The following is a 25,031-nucleotide window of genomic DNA, read 5'->3' as shown; positions in this document are numbered from 1 at the left end:
CAAGTGCATAAGGCTTGCCAACTATTCAAGCTGTAGCTCAACAAAGGGCTTTATCTCTCAAGGCGGTGATAAAGAAACTGCAGACGTCAGTTTGACAGCTGATGCAGCTGCAGCATCTGTCTGAGTACTTGTCTTGTCCCAGTACGTTTGCCTTAAAAAGCTTTCTTCCAGTGATTTACACCTCTGGAACATTGGTGGATTCATAAGAGACGGATAAACTGATAAGTTCAGGTACGTGTGGCTGTTTGCTTAAGTTAACCTTCAAGCCCCTTGAATATCACAGTGGAACCTACCTATTTAATCTTATCTTTAGTGCTTTATCAATACGGAGACGGGTTATAGGCCTCAGGAACAGTAAACTTCTGTGCAGCTCTCAAGTGCAGTAGCCTGTGTGCTCACGCTGAGGACAACGCCTCTCTCCATTATCACACACAGCAGCCTGGGTCCACCCAGTGTGATTAACTGCACACGCTCTATCCTTCTGCGAGTCCGCACACAAAGATATTAACAACTGTCACTTCCAACACACAGTCCAGTCACAGCCATGCATACTTACCCCAGTAAGTGTTTAGTGAAGAAATATTGCCCCCTGTTGAACGCTCCCATAACTGAAAGCCTATATATCAGACGAGGATCTTTTTCTTCTTTTCCATTCATTTGTCCGCTTTCAAACATTAGTTTGCATTGCTGGATGCACCTTTCAAGCTGTTGCCCTGCTGAAACAGATTCACTTCAAACCCTGGTTAAGCTACTGGGCTACGCTTTTCACCCTGAAAAACAACGTTGGAACCGCCTGACTTCATCGCTCCTTCGATGTATCAAACTCAACCAGTCTTAAGTAGGAAGGCATCGCCACAGCATGAATGAAGCTCCACCATGTTTGACTGGAGGTGGGGTTTTCTTTACGGGCAACGTTTTCACGGTAGTGAAGAAAGAAGAAGAGGAAAAGATGTCATACTACATTTCCAAATAGCTCTTTATTCTTTACTTTAGTTTACTGTGTTCATAGAGCATTATCCCATGTGCCCCTTTTCCTTCTTTCTTCAACAGTGTAAGCATCATTGGCTGGCACACACGGTGCCCCGCTTGGTTCTGCTTGCAGCATATTCAGAGTGTTGTTTTCAACACACCAACATTCACAGACTCCTTTAATTGGGTTCCTTCAGCATACTGCCCTGAAAGCATCATTCATACCTCCACTGGAAAATGTTAAAGCAAGATCTTTTTTCTGTTTTTTCCTTTCTAATTTTTGATGTGCTCAGAAAGTTCTATTTCCCCTGTCACCGTTTCTTAAAAGCATCTACAAAGAACCTGCTTCTTTTTTGAAAACGTATCCTCCACCTATCATTATTTGGTTAATTCAAGTGGTCATTTTTTTGTTTGTTTGTTAATAGAATTTTAATTTTTTTTTTTCATTTGACGTAACTGGTTGATTTCCCCTTTGTCCCTGAAAACGTTTCTATGCTCGAAATCCAGGCCTGATGTGAAAACAAGTCTGACTGGTTTTTCTGTTTTAGTTTTGTAAAACTGGTTTGTATTCTCCAAAACTGCCAAATATAGACTCACGATTAATAAATCCCATGGCTCTAAAGATTCTTAGTAAACTGTGTTGACTTGACCTACGTTGAAGACCCCCCACACACCCTTCTTATTTAAAGTTTTGCAACGCCTGACTAACCAAATAATAGTCGGATTTGTATGCGTCCCCACTGGGAGCAGTATGCAGCCCATTATGTTCACCAGGAAGACGGCAGATAAGTTAAGGACAGCCCTCTGTGGGAATGTGCAGCGCGCCCTTCAGAGGATGAAGTTATGTCTTTAATATGGCTGATAAAGGCCCGTTTTTAACTTCATGTATTATCTTCTACCTGTCGATCGGAGCGGCAGTATTCCAAATCCTCGAGGAGCCAAACTGGGTGTCGGCCAAAGACAGATACATCCAGCAGAAGGAAACCATTTTGAAGACCTATCCCTGCCTAACAAAAGAAAATCTCGAAGATATTCTGAAGGTACACAATTTATCCGTTTGCAGGGTGACACACTAAATGTCTTTCAGAGGTAACCAGTCTGTGCAACTGTGAGATTCACTGAAAACAAAACCCCAAAAATCTGTGAGCTATCAAATCTAAGTCCAGCATGTTTTTTTGTTTTTTTTTAATTATTATTTTTTCTTCCTTTGAAATTCGAGACGACAGTGATAGGCTACAAAGTAAAAGAGAAGTTGGCTCGTGTCGCTACAACCCGTCTTTCATATTTGGGAACATAAACCCTTTGAGCGTTTTTTTTAACTCGGGAGGGGTCACAGAAGAACATTTTCACTGGGTGCTTCGCACATATTGTTCGGGAACGGAACAGCAGAAGTTATGGAACAGCTGGCAGACAGATGGGGGAGTCACCACTGTGCGTTTCCTGTGTTTACTCCTCAGGTAGCGGCAGAGGCCGCGGGCCAAGGCGTGGCCATCACCGGGGACAATTATCGCAACACATGGGACTGGGTCAACTCTGTCATCTTCACTGCCACCATCGTCACCACTATAGGTTCGCTATTTTCACACTGTCGTACACTTTGCTGTGTAAAAGCCTTGTAAAGCGAACTTAAACCTGCCTTCATTTCCCCGAAACACCCCGCTGCATTGTAGATGTAAAGCTTTAGTTGGGTATCATCACCAGGCAAGTTTTTAATTTTTTTTTAATTAAAAGATAACTGATACCAAGTCACCAGCTTTTCCATCTTACCGTTCATAGGCTGATAAATGGTAATATGATTTAAAAAAAGAAAAAAGCCCTCTTCTCAGTATTGTGATCAATGGCGGCTCCTGACATTTTTTAAGGGTAGTGCAATTTCCAGTCTGTGAAAGCTGCATCAGAGTGTGCTGTGCGAAGCTGAACCGATTGCACTAATGCAAACTTATGTTCCCACGCAGGAAATAAAATGTCCAATCGTCCAGAAACTATTTGTCTTCCTTAAATAAACACAACACAGAGTCGAGGGGTTATTTGGTCTGCCAATAACCAGTGACTCTGTAATTTCCCCCGTTATGTCCATAAGTAGGCTACCATAAAAGTCCATAGGACTGAGGTATATTTGTCAACCTGTAGCATAATTTATTGTAATCATTTTTTATAATTTTCCCTTAAAGGGATAATCCGGAGTAAAATGCACTTTAGATCAATTTACGGGATGTTGGGAGTACATACGTTGAGTTGACATCAAAATCATGTTATTCGGATGTGTTTTGAGAATTTCGATTTGACCGTTTTTAGCCAAAAGTCGTTAACCTGGAAGTGAATGGGGCAAATTAGAGTTCTCAACGGGCCTGAAAATTACAACCCGACCCGATACGACCCGGCCCGTGGCTTTCAAAGCCCGAGCCCGATGCAACCCGACACATCAATATGAATTATCGACCCGAACCCGGCCCGACGCCCGACGCCGGGGGTCGAGTTTTCCCATGTTATCCTATGGAGACTGACGGGCTGTGGGTCGTTACGGCACTTATGTGCAGTGGCCTAACGTAAAAACCTAGTGAAACGATATTTTTTCCACAATAGAAACATGATATGAATGGGAAAACTTACTGTTCTTGATATAAAAAAAAAAAAAAAAAAGCAGAATCATCCGCACATCCGCAGCTGCTGTGTCGTGGTGGTGGCCGAATGCCCACAGCTATGGAGTAAAATAGCTATCAAAAAAGTTCGTGTGCATAAAGTAGAAATGCATGCATATGTTTTGATGTTTGTGTGCATAAAGTAGAAATGTGTGCAATACCTTAGAAATGCATGCATATGTTTTGATGTTTGTGTGCATAAACTAGAAATGTGTGCATAAACTAGAAATGCATGCATATGTTTTGATGTTCGTGTGCATAAACTAGAAATGCATGCATAAATGAGTCCAAAAGTTTTGACATCAAGAATTACGAGTTACGAATTACGAGTTACGCATGCAAGTTTTTTTTTTTTTTTGTTTGTTTTTTAAACTTTATTAGTAATTCAACAAAATAACAGTTTACAAATGTGAGCATAACGCCAAAAAGAAGATAGCCAGGGGGAGCATAGGAATAATAATAAAAAGAAGAAGAAGATGACCTTCATGATGCACTTACAACAAGAAAGCTAATGAACACAAAGACATGTGTGCCAAGGAATCTCTTGTAACAAAAAAATAAAAATAAAATAAAAAAAATTAGGAATTATGACAACAGTTTGTCCAAAATCCCAAGTTGGGAACAGGCCCATATAGTTATTTTTAATAAAAAAGCAAAAACAACTATATGGGCCTGTTCATGAAGATCATCTTCTTCTTTTTATTATTATTCCTATGCTCCTCCCTGGCTATCTTCTTTTTGGCGTTATGCTCACATTTGTAAACTGTTATTTTGTTGAATTACTAATAAAGTTAAAAAAAAAAAAAAAAAAAACTTGCATGCGTAACTCGTAATTCGTAACTCGTAATTCTTGATGTCAAAACTTTTGGACTCATTTATGCATGCATTTCTAGTTTATGCACACGAACATCAAAACATATGCATGCATTTCTAGTTTATGCACACATTTCTAGTTTATGCACACGAACATCAAAACATATGCATGCATTTCTAGTTTATGCACACGAACATTTTGACAGCTATTTTACTCCATACACAGCTTACTGTATGGCGGCTCAGGCTCGACGTCCCTGTTTTTTTGCTGTCATATTTTAACAGCACCTTGCATTTTGAGCATTGCACATAACCTGTGGAATTTCCATCAGAAACCAGCACCACTCCAACACTTTCCAGACCTCTGATTTTCCAACACCTGTAGCGACAGTGAATTCATCTGCAGCAAGTTTGCGGCGTGCACGTAGCGGTGTCATGTCTGTCCCTGCTCCATGCAGACTTTCGTTACGATAGATAGAAGATACTGTAGCTATTGATCCCCAAGGGGAAATTCACCATGATTCACGGTAAACAGCAGCGATGATTAATAGGCCTATATTTATTTATTTATTTTTTTTCACTGGGCGGAAAAGATTAAGCCCGAGGACCGACCCGACCCGAGTCATCTGCTTATATTTTTGACCCGAACCCGCGGGTCCCGTCGGGTTTTTCGGGCCGACCCGACCCGTTGAGAACTCTAGGGCAAATCATGTCACCGCTACAAAACGCTATTTTTATACCTCTTCTACAGCTCCAAACAACATAACACTTACATGGCAGTGAGTAGAGGGTCCTTAAAGCCAAACCGAAGTGTCCCGAGGTCTTCATGTGGTTGGATATAGAGTCCAGAATGAATTTAATCAAGCCAGAACCTTTCAGGTGTTGTGCCGAATTCGGCACCCCTGCCGTCAGATGCACCCCCTCGCGGGAGCGAGCGTGCACCACTCGTTTGTTCAGAAAGTGAAGCATTTGCCTAAACAAACACTGGGGAACAAACTATTCTACGATTTAATTATTTATGAAGGAAATGGAAGAGAAGAACATCTGTTGCTTTCAGTCGTTAAAAGTCTAAAGAGAGTGCCCCCTCTTCGTCGGGGGCTTAGTGGGTTAAGCAGCCGCCCCATGTACAGAGGCTACAGTCTTCGCTGCAGCTGGCCCCGGTTCGAGTCCCGCACTGGATGGCCCTTTGCTGCATGTCTTCCCCCTCTCTCTGCCCCCTGCTTCCTGTCTCTCTCCAACTGTCTATCCATTAAAGGCATAAAAAATATTTAAAAAATAAATAAATAAAAAGTCTAAAGAGTGTACCGATGTTCTTCTCAACACAAAATCGGGGTTATAGCGAACGCAAAACAACACTTTTGTGTTCTGTGAAAATATATAGGCTACCCCAGCCATAAGTACAAAATGAATGGACTTGATTTTTTCAAAACAAGGTGAATATATTTGACTAGGGGTTTCACAAGACTAAATATGATTCCAGCTTTTGTTGCAAGGTTCAAAAGTGCTTTTATTTGTGTTAACCTGTAGGCTATGTAGGTCGAAACAATAGCCTTCTGATCCTGAATATCACTATGAAAATGTAATTTGATCTATGCCTGATAGACAAGTCATAGCATCTGTGTGTTTCTCACCATTAAAGGACATATTCTCATATTCAATAGCTACACTTGTTTTTAAGAAATTAAATATTTTTCTTGCTGCTTTATAAGATAAAATACAACTAGAAATGCACTCAGAGAGTGCAGACCTCCGCCAACCGCCTACCTACCTGTGGATAGCGAGCCATGTATGGGCATACGTTCCTGATGTGGGCTACTTGTTCTTTGGCGCTGTCAGCAGAAGAGGCATTCCCTTCTCCCTATTCATTATTGAACAGCAGTGTTCGCCGTTATTAATTATTATTAATATTATTATTATTATAATGTTTTGTCGGGAAGTAGTGTTCTGTCGGGAAGCAGTGTTCGCCGTTATTATTACGCTATATGCAGTTATGCACACTGGCTTGCTGTGCAAGTAAATCCGCGCACTATGCATTCTGTCTGGCTTTGGCTCTGTTTGGCTTTGGCACCTTGAGGTCGCGCCACCTTGTGGAGGTTGCACTACCTCGTGGCAGGTCGCAAGATTGCAGCACGAACAGACGAACGAAAATCCAATCAAAGCAACAGACAAACTCGGGCGATCACATAACCTCCTTGGCGGAGGTAATAAACCAATCCCCCATCCACCACTAACATATCTGTTATCAGACCTATCAAACTCATACATATATTGGCACCAAATTCATGCAGTTAACAGTACCTAATGCTGAGGTCAAAGAAATAAAATTGTGCAGATGGGGTCGGAGCATTTCATGGCAGGCCTTGTGTTCCCTTTCCTGTGGTACAGCATGTACCCCCTGCTTGACTCTTACTGTAAAGCTGTCACATGCACTAAACTGACTCTGGTTCAACACACTAGTCTTTTTTTTTTTTTTACTGTTTTTCAACCTGCCGGAATAAGCACAGTCTAAAAACAGTCAAATCGAAATTCTCAAAACACATCCGCATGACATGATTTTGATGTCAACTCAACGTATGTACTCCCAACATCCCGTAAATTGATCTAAAGTGCATTTTACTCCGGATTATCCCTTTAACCATTATTTATTTATTTTCCTCATATTGTTCCAGGATTCTATGAAATAAGTAAACACATAAGCATAAGAAGATTCATTCAATTTTCATTCTAAAGAATGTAATTAAAATGACAGCATATAAATCCAAGTCAAGTGTTTATTGAAGTTTTGGAAAATATGACTTAGAAAAGCATAACCAATTGTCAAACATGGTTAAGTGCAGCTTACTTATGTGAGATTTTTATTACATTATACATTCTGCTATTATTGTCAACATTGTTCTAGTTGCCATGGCGCCGCAAATGGCAGCCTCGGGACTTTGCTCTCTTATACTGTGTCTGTTTTTGTGTGTTTATCACGTTTTCCGCGATAATTTATCAGTAACTTTTACAAGGGAAGAACTGCTAAGCATCAGGCCAAGCTCTTTTGGAACTTTTTCTCCTTTTTTTTCCGACCCCACAACTTTTTCCGAAATACTGATTGGAGGAGCTGCAGTTCTCCACCGAATCTGTCGGAGACGCAAGCGGGGGAAGAGAGCTGGCGTGCTAGTGAAATTAAGGAAGCGGGGACAACGCACCTCGCTCCCAGCAATTCATCTGGCAAATGTGCGGTCTCTAGCAAATAAGATGGATGAGCTGTTGCTTCTAAACCAAACCAACTCGGACTTACGGAGATCTGCTGCCCTGTGTTTCACCGAGACATGGCTCAGCGATAGAATCCCGGACAACGCACTCCAACTGCCTGGATTTCAACTCATCCGTTCAGATCGGAATACAGGATTAGCAGGGAAAACAAAAGGTGGAGGAATATGCTTCTATTTAAACGAAGGTTGGTGCACAGATATCACAGTGCTGGGAAAAACATGCAGCCCACACTTAGAGACTCTCTTCATAAACTGCAAGCCCTTCTATTCTCCACGAGAATTCTCGTCGTTTGTTATGGTCGGTGTTTACATCCCACCACAAGCTTGCGTTGTAGACGCGTTACAACAACTGGCTGATCGGATAACAGACATTGAGAAAAACCATCCGGACTCTCTCGCCATTATTGTTGGGGATTTTAACAGCGCCAATCTCAGTAAGGAACTCCCTAAATACAGACAGCATATCAAGATTCCCACCAGGGACAAAAACACTCTGGACCACTGTTACACCGTTTTAAAAGATGCCTACCGCGCCGTTTCACGGGCAGCTCTAGGACTCTCAGACCACTGTCTGCTGCACCTCATCCCAACCTATAAGCAGAAACTGAAAACTTCCAAACCGAAAAACTGAACTGAAACTATGTGAAGTGCCCTCTTGCTTCAAAAGCTCCACCATCATCCCAGTCCCCAAAAAAATCTTCCATCTCAGGTTTGAATGACTACAGGCCTGTCGCCCTGACATCTGTGGTCATGAAATCCTTTAAAAGACTGATGCTGTCCCATCTGAAGGACATAACAGGACCCATGCTGGACCCTCTGCAGTTTGCCTACAGAGCAAACAGGTCGGCGGATGCTGCCGTCAACATGGGACTGCAATTCATCCTGCAACATCTTGATTCCCAAGGGACGTACGCCAGGATCCTGTTTGTGGACTTCAGCTCGGCGTTCAACACCATCATGCCTGAACTCCTACACCAGAAGCTCACTCAGTTATCAGTGCCTGCCTCTACCTGTCAGTGGATCATCAGCTTCCTGTCAGACAGGCAGCAGCATGTCAGACTGGGGAGTACCTCATCAAAGACCCGGTCTATCAGTACAGGCGCCCCACAGGGGTGTGTCCTCTCCCCACTGCTCTTCTCCCTCTACACAAATGACTGCACCTCAAAGAGCCCATCTGTAAAACTCCTGAAGTTTGTGGATGACACCACTGTCATTGGTCTGATCCAGGATGGGGATGAGTCTGACAACAGACAGGAGGTGGAGCAGCTGGTCCAGTGGTGCAGTCAGAACAATCTGGAGCTTAACCCCAAGAAGACTGTGGAGATGAAAATGGACTTTAGGAGAAGCCCCCCCCCCCCCCAACTCGCCCCACTCACCATTCAGAACGAAACAGTGTCCAATGTGGATTCCTTTAGGTTCCTGGGATCAACCATCTCACAGGACCTAAAATGGTCTCCCACATTGTCACTATCCAGAAAAAGGCCCAGCAGAGGTTATACTTCCTGAGACAGCTAAGGAAGTTTAATCTGCCTAAGGAGCTGCTGACCACTTTCTACTCGGCGATCATCCAGTCTGTCATCTGCACTTCCATCACTGTCTGGTTTGGGTCAGCCGCCAAACTGCAACGGACAATTAGGGCTGCAGAGAGGATTATTGGAACTGACCTCCCTTCCATACAGGACCTGTACCGGTCCAGGGCCAGGAAAAGGGCAGTAAAAATCTCTGTAGACCCCTCACATCCTGGTCACAAACTGTTCAATCTCCTGCCCTCTGGCAGACGATACAGGGCACTGCTTGCCAAAACCAGACGACACAAAGACAGCTTCTTCCCCCAAGCAGTCACTCTGAACACCCAGGAATAGCATTCCCACCCATAGTTTCTATTTATTCATATTTATAATCAATTCAACTCTTACTGTTCTGCATTTCTAATTTTTATTATTTCATGTTATTGTTGAGTGTTGTACTTTGTGAGTGAAGTTACCGGAGTCAAATTCCTTGTTTGTTTAGTCAAACCTGGTCAATAAAGCTGATTCTGATTATATCAAAGATTTAAATCATTACAAGTCAATGACTGAGCACAAAAGGTTAAAGGTGATAGAGAATGGTTGAATGGGGCATTAATCCTTGTTCTGTAATGTGATATGTAGCCCAAAAAAAAATTGGTTGGGTCTGTAATGGCTCAGAATCTCCCTAAAAGGCTCTCTGAAACAGCTGTTACTATGCTGGGTTTAGAATGCGTCTTTTCCCGTCGTTTCAGAGCTTATCTGGCAACCTCATTATGAAATGCAGGTAGGTGTTGGCGCTATTCGGTTGCTGTTGCTTGATTGGCTGCCCTTGCTCTCACTGAAAACAGAGCTATAGAGTAATACACTGACTGGAAAGAAAGCTCATAAGAATCAGAATTAGTTTTATTGCCATTATTAGTGAACAGTGTTCACTAACTAGGAATTTGCTGCGGCGTAAGGTGCAAACATGTAACATAGGATATTATAATAAAAAATAAAGAATAAAAATATATGAATATAAAATGTACAAGGTGTGTACAACAATACACAGTATCCAATATACAGAGCAACAACAGTGAAGCTTCATTAGTGCAATTTTAATGATGGTAAAGTGACTGGGGCAGGTTATGAGGTGATTATGAAGTGTTCATAAGTCCAACTGCAAGGGGGAAAAAACTGTTTTTGTGACGGGAGGTTCTGGTCCGAATGGACCAAAGCCTCCTGCCAGAGGGGAGTGGTGCAAATAGTCCATGTGCAGCGTGAGAAGGGTCAGCTGTGATCCGACCTGCTCGCCCCATAGTCCTGGAGACTTGCAGCCGATCAGCTTCTCAGCGGAGCGCACAGCTCGCTGCAGTCTGTGTCTGTGTCTGATTGTGATCTAATGTTTTCTCTCTGTAATCTGCAGGTTATGGCAATGTTGCTCCCAAAACGCAGGGTGGCCGCGTGTTCTGCATCCTGTACGGCCTGTGCGGGATACCCCTCTGCCTGGTGTGGATAAGTGAGCTGGGGTCATTCTTTGGAGACCGGGCTAAACGTTTGTCTCAGGTTCTAATCCGTAGAGGCGTTTCTGTGGTAAGAACCTGGTCGACGACACAAAAACTGCAGCAGCATCTCCGACATGAAAGGCACGTTTATGTTCTTCTCATCCCCCTTTTTCAGAAAAAGGTCCAGTTAACCTGCACAGCCGTGTTCCTTTTATGGGGGGTGCTGGTGCATCTAGTGATCCCCCCGTTTGTTTTCATGTCTGTGGAAGGATGGAGCTACCTGGAAGGCATCTACTTTTCCTTCATCACACTGACAACGGTTGGCTTTGGAGATTATGTGGCAGGTATTATGTGTTTTTCATTCTTTAAAGAGGGTGATTGCAACTTTTGAAGTCAAATCTAAGCCCTGACTTTCATTTCAGGTGTAAACCCAGATATACAGTACCCCCGCCTTTACAGAGTGTTTGCAGAGTTGTGGATCTACATGGGACTGGCCTGGCTGTCTCTGTTCTTCAGCTGGAACGTCCACATGGTTGTGGAAGCTCACAAAGTGCTAAAGAAAAGGCGGCACAGGCACAGGCGCTTCTACAACGAGGAACCGGAGCCCGTGAAGGACCAGACGCGCCAAGATGTAAGGCCCACCGCCATCGACATTTTCAACTTCCGGTCTGAGAAGGAGGAAGACTACAGCACCGTCATCAAAGAGATCGGGAATATGGCAAAGAAAAGAACGCCAGACAACAACATAAACCGTTCGAAGAGCTGCAGCGACATCCTGGCCACCAACATTCAGACCTTGGATCACTCGCCCCGACGCAGACGGATAATCAGCATCAGCGAGGTGTTTGTTAATGCAAAAGTGGAAAAGAGCGAGCAAGAAGAAGTGGGTCTTCTAAGACGCGAAAGAATTAAAGACCCCGAGTCTGCCGAATTCATGCAAAGGGATCATGAAGAGGGCACGGATGATGGTGCCTCCGAGTCTGAAAATGACGGCGTCGTCTTCACTGTACCAACCAAAGATGAGACGCCAAATGAGGAGAGTGTTCAGCATCCCGATGGTGGGGAGAGCAGGTTTAGAATCTCAAAGGTGGTCGCGGAAGATCTGTCTTTCGATAAAGCTGAAAAGGGGTGAAATGTACTTCACCATGGCCAGTCTTTTTTCAGTGGATTTTGGCCACAGCAAGACAATACAACACACTCACATGTTGAATTTCTTAAAACTTGGTGGGGAAGTTGAGCATTAGTGAAGGTGTGGATTCCGATCATTCCTCTTTGAAGAACTGCAGAATAAGCACTTGGCCTTTGATAGAGGACTGCGCTCACTAAGTGCCTTTCTAGTCTAAAAGTCAGGTTTGTGGTACCAGACGTCAAGAGAGCAAATCACATTTTGTGGGAACGACATCAGTCTTTATGGCTTCTCTAACTACGGTGACGACAAGTCATTTTCCAAACAGTAGTTCCACTACGTGAGCCAACAAAAATCCTCTTTGGGCCAGCAGCCAATCAAGATAATTTTGTTTATTTTTTTTATTTCATTGTATACTGGATCTTTGCAAGCCTGTGTACAAATTATCTCAAGGCGCAGTACAGGGCTTTGTGGAAAACCGTGCCAATAATCAACTTTCCCTCATAGGGAGCTGCCACGGTGGAGGCCATCAGCTCACGGCCGTCATCGGCGTACTCCAGGCTCACCACCGGCCGCAGTGAGAGAATGTCCTTGATCAGGATGACCTGTAGGGAACATGATTAGAGTGTTGGGTAAATTACATAAACAATGAATTGAGTGTAATACAGGCAACAAACAAAAAGAAGAAGAAGACGCAAACCTCGGAGCCTGGTGGATCTTCGGGATCATACTTCGACAACTTGTTCCCATTTGGATGACAACCAAGCCATACGTCGCCTGTCTTGTGGTCCACCTCAATGTTGTCACACAGGGATCCAACAGCTACAGACTGGTTAGGAACACAAAACACGGTAAATGAGACCTGAGGAGTATCAGTACCAGCGCCTCCGTAGGTATTTAGCTAATTAAATTCCGTTTTTAAATCGGTCCAAAAATATGTTAAGCTGACCGTGGAGGCTGCTGGTTTTTAGGTACATGTTCGCCACGTCAAAGGCTGAGCTATTCGTGTCCTTCCTGTGTCACTGACATTAGCAAATAAGAGAAAAATATTGTGTCACCTTAACGAACACCAACTGTTCCCCATCTTGTCTCTCAAAAACATCTATTTCATGGTCCAAGATATCCGAAACGTAAACATACCTGTAAATAAAAAAAATGAAAGAGAGAGAAAATACGTTGTGTGTCATTCTTTGAGTTTCTCGGATAAAAGAAATAACTGTGAAATTATTCATGCTGGAAAAATGTGCACATGGGCATCTTGGGTGAATAAAAACAAAAGAATAACCGCTTATCAGGCGACAGGTTGATCCCGTTGGCGCCCAGAATGCCGCCAGCTGCCACTCTCACTTCCTGTGGGCTGTAGTACACCACATCAGTCAAGGGCAGACCCAGGACCACAACAAAGAGCTGAAGTAGGTAATACTGAAAAGGGCGATCGTTTGTGGCGTAGAAGTGCTCCGCACCAACAGCAACGATGTCATTCACACTGAAAAACATCGAGAAGGAGGGAAATTTAAATAAATAAGGCATTGTCAAATGTAAAAATGTATCATATGTTCTGGAAGACCTTAATGTACATTACAGACCTGTGCAGTAAGGAGTGGGTAATAGTTTTCAGGTGCACCAGCGTGTCGTCCTCAACATAACGAAAGATCTCTACCTGGCTTTTGTGCTGCGGGTGATTGACGACGAACAAATACACAGAGTCATCTGCAAAGGAACGGAAATGTTTGCGTTATCCCCAATCTGTGATACGGCACACGTTTCTGCCACAGTTCAAAATGTGCCGCTCCCACTGTCGTGCAGCCGCGGCTATTCAGAGACAACACGGGAAGCCGGGCAGCCTCTCCCATTCTCTGGCGAAATTGCTACATCTTCAATGTTAAATTGACGATAAAACAGTTATTCACAAAACACAAGATATGCCCAATACTGCATTTACTTTCATAACTACAACATGTTGTCCTGTAGCTTAATGAAGTGATTTGTTCTGAAATCGCCGCCGTTCACTGAGGAAATCATGTTATGAAGCCGCCACTAACAGCCAGGCTTCCGAGCCGAGGGCTGCCCGGCTTCAGGAGGGGGCGGGAGAGTCAAGTTTTTTTCTACAATTCTAGGTCATCATTGGCTAAATCGACAAAAACTCATCACTTCCGAGGCTGCCCGGCGTCTCTGGGGGTAGATTAGACGTGGGCGTGTCAATATGAGGGGCTGTGTCGTGATGATTGGAGTTAGTGTTTGTCCATCATGAGAGATGTTGTGGCAGCCGAAACTTCAGTCCCAAAGCGGATACGAAAGAGACTGGTTGTCTGTGAAAGTGCTGTAATACTTTTAGTTGTTTCTTTCCAGAATTCATGCTGCCCATTCACAAATGTTACCTTTTTTAAGAATACTTACCACCACCATCAAACTAAGTATTCATTATGACAAGGAAAAATGCTCAACAGATTCCTTTCCAGCCACAGATCCAGCCATTTACAGGCCTTAGATTCGATCATAATTGATTTTGGCCTTGCTGTGTGAATTTTCAAAGTCTATATCTTCTTTCTGTGTATTTGCTGGGCATACTTGTCATACTAGACACAGCTATGTTATAACTGTTGGAAAACTGTATATAGATTTTCATTTTGAGTAAACAACATTTTATAGACAGACATGTAGTGTGTGAACTTTGCTTAGTGTGATGCAAAGTAATTCAAGGGAACTGTGAGAAACAGGGTGCTCTGGTCTTCCCATGCAGGAGAATGTGCAACAACTCAACACGTGAGGAACTAGATGTCCCAGTGAAACATTTGTTGCATCTTGCTCACAAGATTGTTTTACGTATGCTGATTGTAACTAAGCTGTGTAATAAAAAGAACTACACGGGGAAAGTCGGGTGGAGTCGTTTGAGCACGGGTGAAGGAGTAAGTTCTGTCACTCCGTACGGCTCCCCTTGCAAGTAAAAATACAATCTTGTGCACTGTGTTTTTTGTTGATCACTGGGGTTGTCTTGAGAGAACTGTGTTCCAGCTGGGTTAACTTTTAGACCCAACAATAATTCTTTTTAACTTTGCTATCTTCTGCTTTGGGATGGCACGAGCCACTACAACCCTGAACGCATAATATGGGCTTCCCCTGTTTTAAAAGTCAGCAGCCGCCACTGCTGTCGTGCTACTGAAAGTTTATATCTCAGATTACCGTCCCGCTTTATTTCGAGACGCAAGGTCGTCTTCTATAAGTCTCAGAAAATATTACGGTCTCATTTTATGGTTATGTCTTTAATACTAGTCGATGCTGACCTTAACAGCTCTGCAAACCCTGATAAAAGAAAACCCTTGTCATAATTAGCAGGCCTTTGGGTTAGAACAGGCAGTAACTTAATACAGCTCACATATGGCAGTGAGCACTGGACAGAGACTGCTAAAAATATTAAAACAATAACACTAGATTGTGTCCTGCGGTTCTTTTGAATCCTTTTTATGTTTCATCCCCACACTGCAACAACTGAACTGAATAATGACAAAAATACAATTGTAAGCATAAATGTTGCAAAAGAAAAAATAAGAAAAATAGGCAAGAAATCCTGTAAAAGTTGGTTTCAATTTAATAAAAAATAAATAAATAAATAAATCACAAGAGTTCTAATAGTCTCGTTTATTATTCGTCACTTGCATAAGAATTTGTTTGGTCCCTTAAATGTATTAAGGAGCCAACTTTTAAATGTGAAAACATCTGAAAAGCGGAAACAAGTTTTTCCTGTTATCCACTCAGGGGTGGAGCAGTGATTTTAAATGTGGGGGTGTTCCAGGGGTGGCACATGAGCACCACATCAAGTCCAAAGACTGTATATAAAAAGGTCAAGCCTCACAAAAGAGATACGGTATCATAATTTTCACATTTTTAATTACAAAATGTATCTGTATCATCTGTATTTGTATTATCTCACTAATACAAAATTATTATGACTTGATCAGGTGCAGTGACAATGCATCCTTGTTCATATTTCACCAAAAAGCATTCCCTTCCAAACATCAAAACCAATCAGATAAACTCAAAAGTGCACTGTCGTAACATTGAAACAAAGTATTCACTTCTCCATAGCTGAACACTATTCTAGCATACTTTGTTAGATGAATGTTATTTTAAATCATTCAACAAAACTTGGATTTAAATTCTTCTTTTTGTTTGACAGTCCACAGGTCTGGCCAGTCACTACTGATGTCTACAGAAAAACAACAAAAATGATGCATGCATCACACATCTCACACACCCACTCACACTATTGTGATCACAATATTCACCAGCAGGACATACGCATCCCCCTCTTTACATTAACAATCTGGGCAAAGTGAGGCTGCACTACTATAAACTGGAGATGCATTTAACTGCCTTTGAATACTCTGACCTGGTGGTGGTAGATTGGCTCCTTGTGTCTGCCCACACTGACTTGCTTCAGGTTGGGAGCTGCCAGGGCTGCTGGTTTCATGGCTGGGGTCTGACTGGGCCTGATCTGGGTCTGACTTGTGCTTCTTTACAAAGGAGTCTTTTCATTGTTATCTGTCCCTACACAAAATAAGACAGCCGGGTTTAACCTCAATATTGTGTTAATCTTAAACTATTTGTCTCCATTCTTGTGCTTTAACTTACTTTAAAACCAACTCCAAGCCTAGCTGCTATAAAATTAAACTAGATCATGTAGGTCAGTCAGAAATCCTTACGAACTCTGTTGATTATACACTTACTGAAAACCAACAATGATATGGTTTCCCCCCGCATTATCCCAACACAGTGGTACATTGAGTTACGAGTTTAATTGGATCCGTGACAGAGCTCATAAGTCAAATAGCTCGTACGTCAAATCAATATTCCCCATTGAAATGAATGGAAATGCCATTAATCCGTTCCATGCCCCCCCCCCCCAAAAAAAAACTCCCAATTTTTTTTTGTTACGGCTTAAATTTATTTTTAAATAACAAACATTGTAGAAGAACATAATACGATATGATAAAATCAAATGTAAAGAAATATACTGATTTTATAAAGTGTATTTATCTGGGGATCAGACGCTTGGACTGGCAGAAGATGCTGGCGGAGGCTTTCCTCACTTTCATCTGCAGCGCGTTTTAATAAAAACCTGTCCAAGGAGGTTTGGTTAATCCTGCCTTTCAGAATGTTTCTGTTTCTGTGTCATTATATAGCACAGCAGCACAGCCGCACGACCAGTTGTATTTTTTCAGGGCGTTTCTTTTCAATGGACTTTGAAAGTTTGGCTAAACAAGTGCACAAATGCGAGCCCAAAATGCGAGATGCTTCCATGTGAGGATCCTCACATGGAAGCATCCCTTGAGGGATGCCGTCCTGGTTCACTCACCAAGCCAACTAGCAGCAGTGTTCCTGAAGCTTCATAACAACTAACTTAAATTTCTGCTCGCAAACCAAAGCAAAAATGAAAAAAAAAATAAAAATAAATAGCGGCTTAAAAAAAACTCATATGTTGGGACACTCTTAACTCAAGGTACCACTTTAAAGTGCTACATAGCTTCATGCTAACGTAACATTAGCCTTTCATGACTTTAGCCTACTTGTACAGTGTAACAATTGGCAACAAAATCTCTTCTCTAAATTGTCAGTCTTTAAAAACAATGACTCATTGGGAAATCACATTAAAACTTAACTCAAAATGATGTATTCCATGAAAGTAGGTTCACTCTGACAGCAGGTTCAACAGGACACTCTCTATGCCTGCCACTCATTTCAAAGACGCCGCGTTTCTGACTCATCTTTCAACACGACTTGCCTGTCAATCAACTGGAGTGACACCTGGGGTGTCCAATCAGGTTCCAGAGGTGGCCGTTCGTGAGCCGGCTCTTCTTTGGGAGCCGAGTCAAGCTGGAGTTTTGGCCCATCATCCAGGATCCTCTGGGAGCTGTAGCATCAGCGATGATGACAATATCTCCTCCGGTAAATCTGCCATCTTCTGCTCTCCAAGTTTTGGGGTCAAAATCCTCCCTCGAAGTGTGGCTTTGAAGCTCTGAAGTTTCTGTTGAAGAGAATTTTCAGCTTCTGTTTCCTTGTCACTCTCAGCAGCTTTAAACTCCTTTCTCTTTTGGCTCAAAAGCAAAAGAACTCTTTTAAGCTCAAGGAACCATTTCCGGGCCTTTAATCCACCTTCCATTTGTGAGGAGTTCCTCAGCTGTCAATCCACATGACGCTTCATCTGCAGGATTCATCTTGGTGCCCACATACCGCCACTGGCCCAAATCTGTAGCTTCTCTAATAACAGAGACTCTGTTAGCAACAAAAGTATGGAAACGTCTAGTTTCACTACAGATGCACTTGAGGACGGTCGTGCTATCAGTCCAAAACATCGACCTCTCCAGCTGCCACTGCAGCTCCTTTCGAAGCATGGAGCTCCAGACGTGGAATGGTGATTTGCTTCAGGGGAGCAACTCTGGCTTTCCCCACAAGAAATGACACATGCACTCTATCACCATCTTCCAATCTCAGGTAAGACACTGTGCCATAACCAGCTTGACTTGCATCAGAAAAATGATGGATTTGCGCTGTCACATATGTTCTATAGTCATGAGGTTTGATACAGCGATGCACTCATCCTTTTTAGGTCACTCAGCCAATCAGACCATTGTTTGGAGAAGAAGGGGGGGGATTTTTTCATCCCACTTCAGATTTCTTCTACAGAGCTCCCGCAACAATAACTTGGCTGACATGGTGAATGGAGCCAAAAATCCTAATGGATCATAGAGCGAGCTAACCACAGACAAAATTCCTCTCCTGGTCTGCTGCCGTTCCTGCACTGAAGTCCTGAACATGAACTTATCCGATCCGACTCAACACACCATTTCAGTCCAAGTGCTCTTTCAACAGGAAGTTGGTCTGTGTCTACATCCAGTTCTCTCACCTCTGTCGCTCTGATGTCACTTGGGATTGACAACAACACAGAGCGGCTGTTTGTCACCCATTCTTGGAGACTGAATCCACCTTTGGGACAGAGTGCAGTCAATTCCTTCACGAGTTGAATGGCGTCTCCCTCTGAGGCTGTGGACTTCAGGCAGTCATCCACATAAAAATGATGGTTGACAGTACCGATTACTTCAGGGGGAAAATTAGATGCATTATCCTCCGCTGTTCTCCTAGGGGCATAATTAGCGCAACGTGGGGATGGTACAGCTCCAAACAAATGCACCCTCATGCGATATTCTGCTGGTTCTTGCTAAGTGTTGCCCTGGGGCCACCAAAGAAATCGGAGGAAATTCACATGCTTATCAGGTACCTGCACCTGATGAAACATATGAATGTCTGCCATGACTGCAACAGGTTCTTTCCTGAACCGAATGAGGACTCCAATGAGGGAGTTGGTTAGATCTGGTCCGTGCAAAAGCTGCTGGTTCAGTGAAGTCACTTTATATATGGCCCCACAGTCAAAAACAACTTAGTTGTGGATGTGCCACACTTTTCCATCCTCTTGTTCCAACTGAGCAGTGGGTACCATTTTAGCATAAAATCTTGATCCAACATGTCTCTGAGAAATTAAGTGTATTCCTCCTTGTACTTAACATCTCTCTCAAATTTCCTCTTCAGGCCTTGAAGGCCACTTTTTCTCTGAATGGTAAGTCAATACAATTATGTCCACTTTTCAGTTCTGTTGTAGTTTGCGTAGTTTTCATGAACTTAATGTCCTCTCTTGACATTTCCAATTGCTCCACTGATGTTTTTTCACTGAAATCATGGTTATATTGACTAATAAGCATCTCTTCCAGATGTTCCACAGAGATATGATTAGTCGTGATGACAGAGCTGTGTCGCCTTCCTTCACTGTAGCGACACTGGTGGCAAAAGTGCTTCCACTTCTCCTTTGCTTTGTGTAACTGACATTTGAGATAGCTTTGCTCCGGCTGACAAGGGGCAGATCTTGAATATTACCAAAGAGCGGGTCTGAGACTATTTTGGCTTGTGTTTCCACAAATGTCACAAGGTCAGTGAACATTACTCTGCATCCATTTTGCTCCTGCAGATCACATGCAACACTCCTCCACTTCTCACGTAGCTTGTAAGGAAGCTTCATCACAATAAGTTTGAGATTGGAGGGCATGTCCAAATCCTTCATGTAGATTATCTGCCGTGTCAAATTGGAGCAACCTCGAAGAAATAGGGAAAGAGATTGCAATGCTGGTACATCCTCTGCTTTAATGGGGGGCCAGTTGAGAATTTTTTCAATGTAGGCCGAAGAAATTTTTATGCTCATTTCCAAAATGCTCCATAAGTAGAAATTTGGCTCTCTGATAACCCACGCTTGGGGGCAGATGCTGACAGCTCCTGACAAGGTCTCTTGGCTGCCCCCTGGTGTACTTTTCAAAAATGACAAGCAATCACTGAAATTGTTAGTTTTTCCTTCTACTCAGTTTTCAAAGGATCCCATAAAAGACTGGAACTGAAGAGGGTCACCATCGAACACAGGAATATTTCTCACTGGCAAAGCAGATGCCAAATTTTTCTGAACCAACAATGCAGTGATGTCATTCTGCCTTTGCATAATGTCCAGAATATCGTTGCGTGAGTTCCTATTGCTGGCTCAATTCAGAGCGTTAGGAACCATTTGTGTTGTTTGAGTTTGACTTATTATTGGGCCAGTGTCAGTTTGTGTTGTTGCTGCTCGTCCAGGCCTGACATTCACATGGGTATTTGTTGTCATTGATGGTCTGACGGTGACAGCTTGAACCTCAATGTGAGCTTTACTCTGAACGTTATTTGCCGCATCCTTTTGTGGAACGAAATCATCTGCGTGGAGATTCAGCCGGTGCGTTCCTTGAGCACCAGTCCAGTTCCTGTCAAAATATGAGTTCATTGCGTCCGATCCTTTTGAGACACATTTTGAATTGATTTCCAACACATTCAGTTTTGCATTAGCGGCAGCAAGTTCCGTTTCCAAAGCGAACAGTTCTTTTTCATTTCTGAGTTTTTCCCCTTTTGCTTCCAATGCATGTTTCCTTTCTAATGCAGCCATGCGCTCTATAAGTGCTGCTTGATCAGCTTCTGTCTTTATTCTTGCAGATGATGTAGATGATGCTTTGGATAACGTAGAATGTCCTCTGGAACGTTTCTCCTCTTGACTTTGAAATATTTGAAACACTGTCTTCGGGATTAATCTCGTCAGAAGCCACACTTAAGTTATCAGGAGGTTGTTCATCATCATTTGATTGAGCATATGGGTGGCCAGCATCAGACAACCAACATTTTACCTTTTTAATGAAATCAGAAAACACAGACCTTTTTGCATGAAAATACGTATTTTGCCGTTCAACTTCATCCTCTGGCAAATTAAGATTCAGAATGGCTTCATGCATATCATTGGCTTCATCAAAGCACTTAATACATTTGCTCAGCTGAGCTTGCACTGAGTTCACATTGTCATTGGATTCCATCAAATCGCGTATTTTATCCATACACTTCTTTACTTGTTTGCACTTCGTAGACCTTTTTTCTTGACATGTGTTTACATAGAATTCCAGACCCTTTGAAGTAAACTTGACGCTCCGTTTTGAGAGCACGGACACAGAGTCATTTGCTTTAGATGAAACCTCGGACATGTTTTCCACATCAAATACTTTTCAGTCGTCTTTAATTTCCACACTCTTTGTTGGAAATACTCATAACACACAGGGATATCGTTTGTGACACACGGATCCGCATCAAAGACCTTTATGAATGAGTAGGCGTGGCTTACCATGACATAGTAGTAGTATTGCTCAGCACACGTGTGTCATCCAAACTTCCAAAGATCCCAATAAACATCGAGTGAGAAGAAACGATGATTCAAACACTCCAATGGTTAAGCCGTTTTCCAATACAGCCTGCTTGTAATTCGTTGCTCACCGATGCTGTTGAGTGGTTTCGTGCGATGTCCGTCGGCCAGTGACTCTCCAAAACTGACGCGTTTTCCAATCCAGCAATCCTCTTTCATTTACCATCAATCCAATATCCAAGCTTCCAGAGATTCCATCAGCCTAATCTTCACTTTAGGGTGTTTTTTTTTACTTGTGTAGTGGCTATTCGTCCTCTTGTGTCAATAATCAAAACTAAAAAAATGTCAAAACCATAATAAACTAAATGGCCACTGAGACACCTAGGGAGTGAATTTACGCAGGTAAATTGAGTCCATTGTCCAGGAAAAAAATTTGGTTTCTTTAGGTTTATTTCTCCAACCACAAGCAAACAAACAAAGATCAATGGCCTTTGCCGCCTCTCTTGCCCTGGTAAAAAAAAAACATTAGTCCTCCCAGGTGCCCGCTCACCTGTGACTGCCTGCTCATCTAAATAAACTCTCCCAGTGCGCCCCAGCTAACCCGTGCTTTCAAAATAAAAGCATAATTAAATACCCAAATTAACTCAAACAATACTAAATATCATAAACAACCAAAAAAGGTGTATTCCCCAAACTAAACCCCAAAAAGATAAGTACCCGTAAATAAGAAGTGAGCCAAATATACAAAATAACAAATAGCTCCTACACCACTGAACCAACAAATATCAGACACCACAGATGAAATTAATTCAAGTTGAGATAGTTTAGGAGTTTAAATACCAAACTGCAAATCTTGTATATTTTTTAATAACATTTTGAAGTGAAAGGGAATTTACATGATCCTCGCTTAAACCTGGTCCTTTCTGCCCCACAGACATAAAACCTTTTTTTAATTTGCTTTTAGTATTAAATGTCAAATCGGTTCATTTGTCGCACTGCGATTCTTTTCCCGGGCATTTGAAAAATAAAGCCCTCTGTAAACCCCTGTGCTCTGAGAGTGGTTACGCCTGTAAATGCGAACGTCTGTACTCCCACCTGCTTCATCCTGGTACACACTTATGCCATGCGGGTTGAACGAGCCGAGGTCCAGATCTCCTTTTATCTGCAGCTCCACCGGGGTCGGCTGTGGGTGCAGCAGGTCCAGAACGTACATCTTCCCTGGGTCGTCGGAGAATGACGGCATTCCAGGATAATGCAATCCCTGAGTGGAAAACACTGCATGTAAGATGTGTGTGGAGGTCACTGCAGAGAAGCTTCCAGAATGAATGAATATTACATATATATATATATATATAGATATATCTATCTATCTATCTATCTATCAGATATTATCTTTAGCCATCTTTATCTATATTATCTTTATCTATCTATCTATCTATCTATCAGATAGATAGATAGATAGATAGATAGATAAAGATAATATAGATAAAGATAGCTAAAGATAATACCAGTAATAGTAATGAAAATAGTAATAATGATAATAATGATGCAAATAAATAATTACATACATATACATTTAAGTATAAAGTAAGATTAAAATGATTAAAGTAAGATTATTGCACACCACAGAGATTATTGCATGTCGGTTAGACATGTCCTCTTTCCTTCTGTTACCCCCCTTCCCATTGAGGAGTTAAACAGTTTGACAAAGGGGGACAAAGGAGTTCCTCAGTCTGTTGGTCCTGCACTTGGGGAGAAGCAGCCTCTCACTGAACAGGCTTCTCTGGCTGCTGATGACTGTGTGCAGAGGGCGGCTGGCATTATCCAGTAAAGCCAGGAGTTTGTGCATTGTTCTCCTCTCTGCCACTGTCGCCAGATGGTCCAGCTTCGTGCCAACCACGAAGCCGGCCGACCCGATCAGCTTCTCCAGCCTGGAGAAGTCTCCCTTCGAGGTGCTCCCTCCCCAGCACACCACAGCGTAGGACAGGATGCTGGCGACCACAGACTGGTAAAAAAAAAATCCCCAAGAGCTTCTTGCAGATGTTGAAACCTCCTCAGGAAGTACATCCTGCTTTGGGCCTTCTTGTACAGCTGCTTCGTGTTGCTCGTCCAGTCCAGCTTGTTGTCTAGCCACAGCTCAAGATATTCATAGGTTTTCACAACCTCCACCTCCTCCGTTCCTAACAGACCTTGTATAGGACTCGGTCTGTCCCTCCCGAAGCCGACGACCAGTTCCTTAGTCTTTGAGGTGTTGAGCTGCAGATTGTTCATGTGGTACCAGACAACAAAGTTCCTCACCAAGCTCATGTACTCCTCCTCCTCTTCGTCGTCTCTGATACACCCCATGATGGCTGTGTCATCTGCAAGCCTCTGGATGTGACACGATCCAGAGGAGAAGCAGAAGTCTGCGCTGAAGAGGATGGGGGACAGTACAGTCCCATGTGGAGCTCCAGTGCTGGTGACCACAGCGTCGGACGTGATGTCCTTCAGCCTGACGTACTGTGGTCTGTCGGTGAGGTAGCTGGAAATCCAAGCAACCAGGCGGGGGTCCACTCGCATTCTGGGCAGTTTTTCCTGGAGTGCAGGGGGCTGGATTGTGTTGAAGGCACTCGAAAAGTCCAGGAAGAGAATCCTGACAGTGCCGCTCCACTGGTCCAGATGAGAGTGGGCTCGGTGTAGGAGGTAGAGGATTGCCTCCTCCACACCGATTGCGGAAATATTCAATTATTCAGAATAACGACCACTTGAGGATTGATTGAGGAAATCAAAGAAACTTGTGGCTTTAACATTGCTTGTAAAGATTAAAAACAAACAAAAAAAACATACCGTACTTAGGAAGGCAAGTCCATCTTTAAGTATTGTGATATCCTCTGCTCCATAATCTTAACAAAGAAGAGAGAAAAAAAAAAGAAAAATCAAAGAAAAAAAAATCTTACACAAAATTGCCTTAACCTTTGTCTTGCTGGCAATTGACCTACTATGATTTGGACTTTAAACCTTTCGGTTGCTATCACATTTTTGCCCACGAGTCCTAAGTCTAACACAGACTAATATAATCGCATTATAACCCCTAAACCATAACAACAAAAGTGTTGGGCGCATACCAATGTTCTTTAAATAATGGCATTTGAGGTGTTTCACGGGCAGCTCTCTGTAGGCCAGGCTCAGTTCACTGCGGGGACAAACAAACAAACAAACAAAAACGAGCAATATTAACTTTAAAGCGCGTCCCCGCGGTGTTATCAGCTGGGCGCGTGCGCCGACTTAACTTCCTCAAAACTATTTCTAGGAGGAACATCGACACTGCAGCTGTGATTCACTGCAAAACAGCCGCAAACATTTACACCCGGCTCCACTTCACATATCAAGTATTATTCGAGGAGTAAAACCTACTTTATTCTGCGAAATGCGACGCCAATGCACGCTGCGAGAGCAGCGACGGCGGCAGCCAGCAGCACTTTCCTCCCGGTGTCCATCGATCAAAGTGAGGAGC

The 25,031-nt window shown here is 42.9% G+C and overlaps 2 protein-coding genes across 2 annotated transcripts; one reads left to right on the top strand and one right to left on the bottom strand.

Moving 5' to 3' along the window:
• The first annotated feature begins 1,746 nt into the window (after positions 1-1,746).
• LOC142379921 (potassium channel subfamily K member 5-like) lies at positions 1,747-12,970 on the top strand. Its single transcript, XM_075465297.1, has 5 exons — positions 1,747-2,009; positions 2,427-2,538; positions 10,592-10,758; positions 10,846-11,014; positions 11,093-12,970. Exons 1-5 carry the CDS (start codon positions 1,824-1,826, stop codon positions 11,800-11,802), a joined length of 1,344 nt encoding a protein of 447 aa, XP_075321412.1. The 5' UTR covers positions 1,747-1,823; the 3' UTR covers positions 11,803-12,970.
• LOC142380580 (serum paraoxonase/arylesterase 2-like) lies at positions 12,170-25,014 on the bottom strand. Its single transcript, XM_075466492.1, has 9 exons — positions 24,932-25,014; positions 24,643-24,710; positions 24,365-24,420; positions 22,634-22,799; positions 13,383-13,506; positions 13,082-13,282; positions 12,855-12,936; positions 12,497-12,625; positions 12,170-12,401 (listed from the first exon to the last, which is right to left on the bottom strand). Exons 1-9 carry the CDS (start codon positions 25,012-25,014, stop codon positions 12,240-12,242), a joined length of 1,071 nt encoding a protein of 356 aa, XP_075322607.1. The 3' UTR covers positions 12,170-12,239.
• Between the last annotated feature and the right edge of the window lie 17 nt (positions 25,015-25,031).

The sequence above is a fragment of the Odontesthes bonariensis genome, chromosome 5, assembly GCF_027942865.1.
Source record: "Odontesthes bonariensis isolate fOdoBon6 chromosome 5, fOdoBon6.hap1, whole genome shotgun sequence".
Taxonomy (NCBI): Eukaryota; Metazoa; Chordata; class Actinopteri; order Atheriniformes; family Atherinopsidae; genus Odontesthes; species Odontesthes bonariensis.
This window is presented reverse-complemented; position numbering and strand designations above follow the sequence as displayed.

Coding starts and splice junctions, on each gene's coding strand:
- LOC142379921 (XM_075465297.1), top strand. CDS start 1,824: ATGGCTGATAAAGGCCCGTTTTTAACTTCATGTATTATCTTCTACCTG. Junction 2,010..2,426: donor ATCTCGAAGATATTCTGAAG/GTACACAATTTA, acceptor TTTACTCCTCAG/GTAGCGGCAGAGGCCGCGGG. Junction 10,759..10,845: donor TCCGTAGAGGCGTTTCTGTG/GTAAGAACCTGG, acceptor CCCCTTTTTCAG/AAAAAGGTCCAGTTAACCTG.
- LOC142380580 (XM_075466492.1), bottom strand. CDS start 25,014: ATGGACACCGGGAGGAAAGTGCTGCTGGCTGCCGCCGTCGCTGCTCTC. Junction 24,711..24,931: donor GTCGCATTTCGCAGAATAAA/GTAGGTTTTACT, acceptor TTGTCCCCGCAG/TGAACTGAGCCTGGCCTACA. Junction 12,402..12,496: donor AAGATCCACCAGGCTCCGAG/GTTTGCGTCTTC, acceptor TGTTCCCTACAG/GTCATCCTGATCAAGGACAT.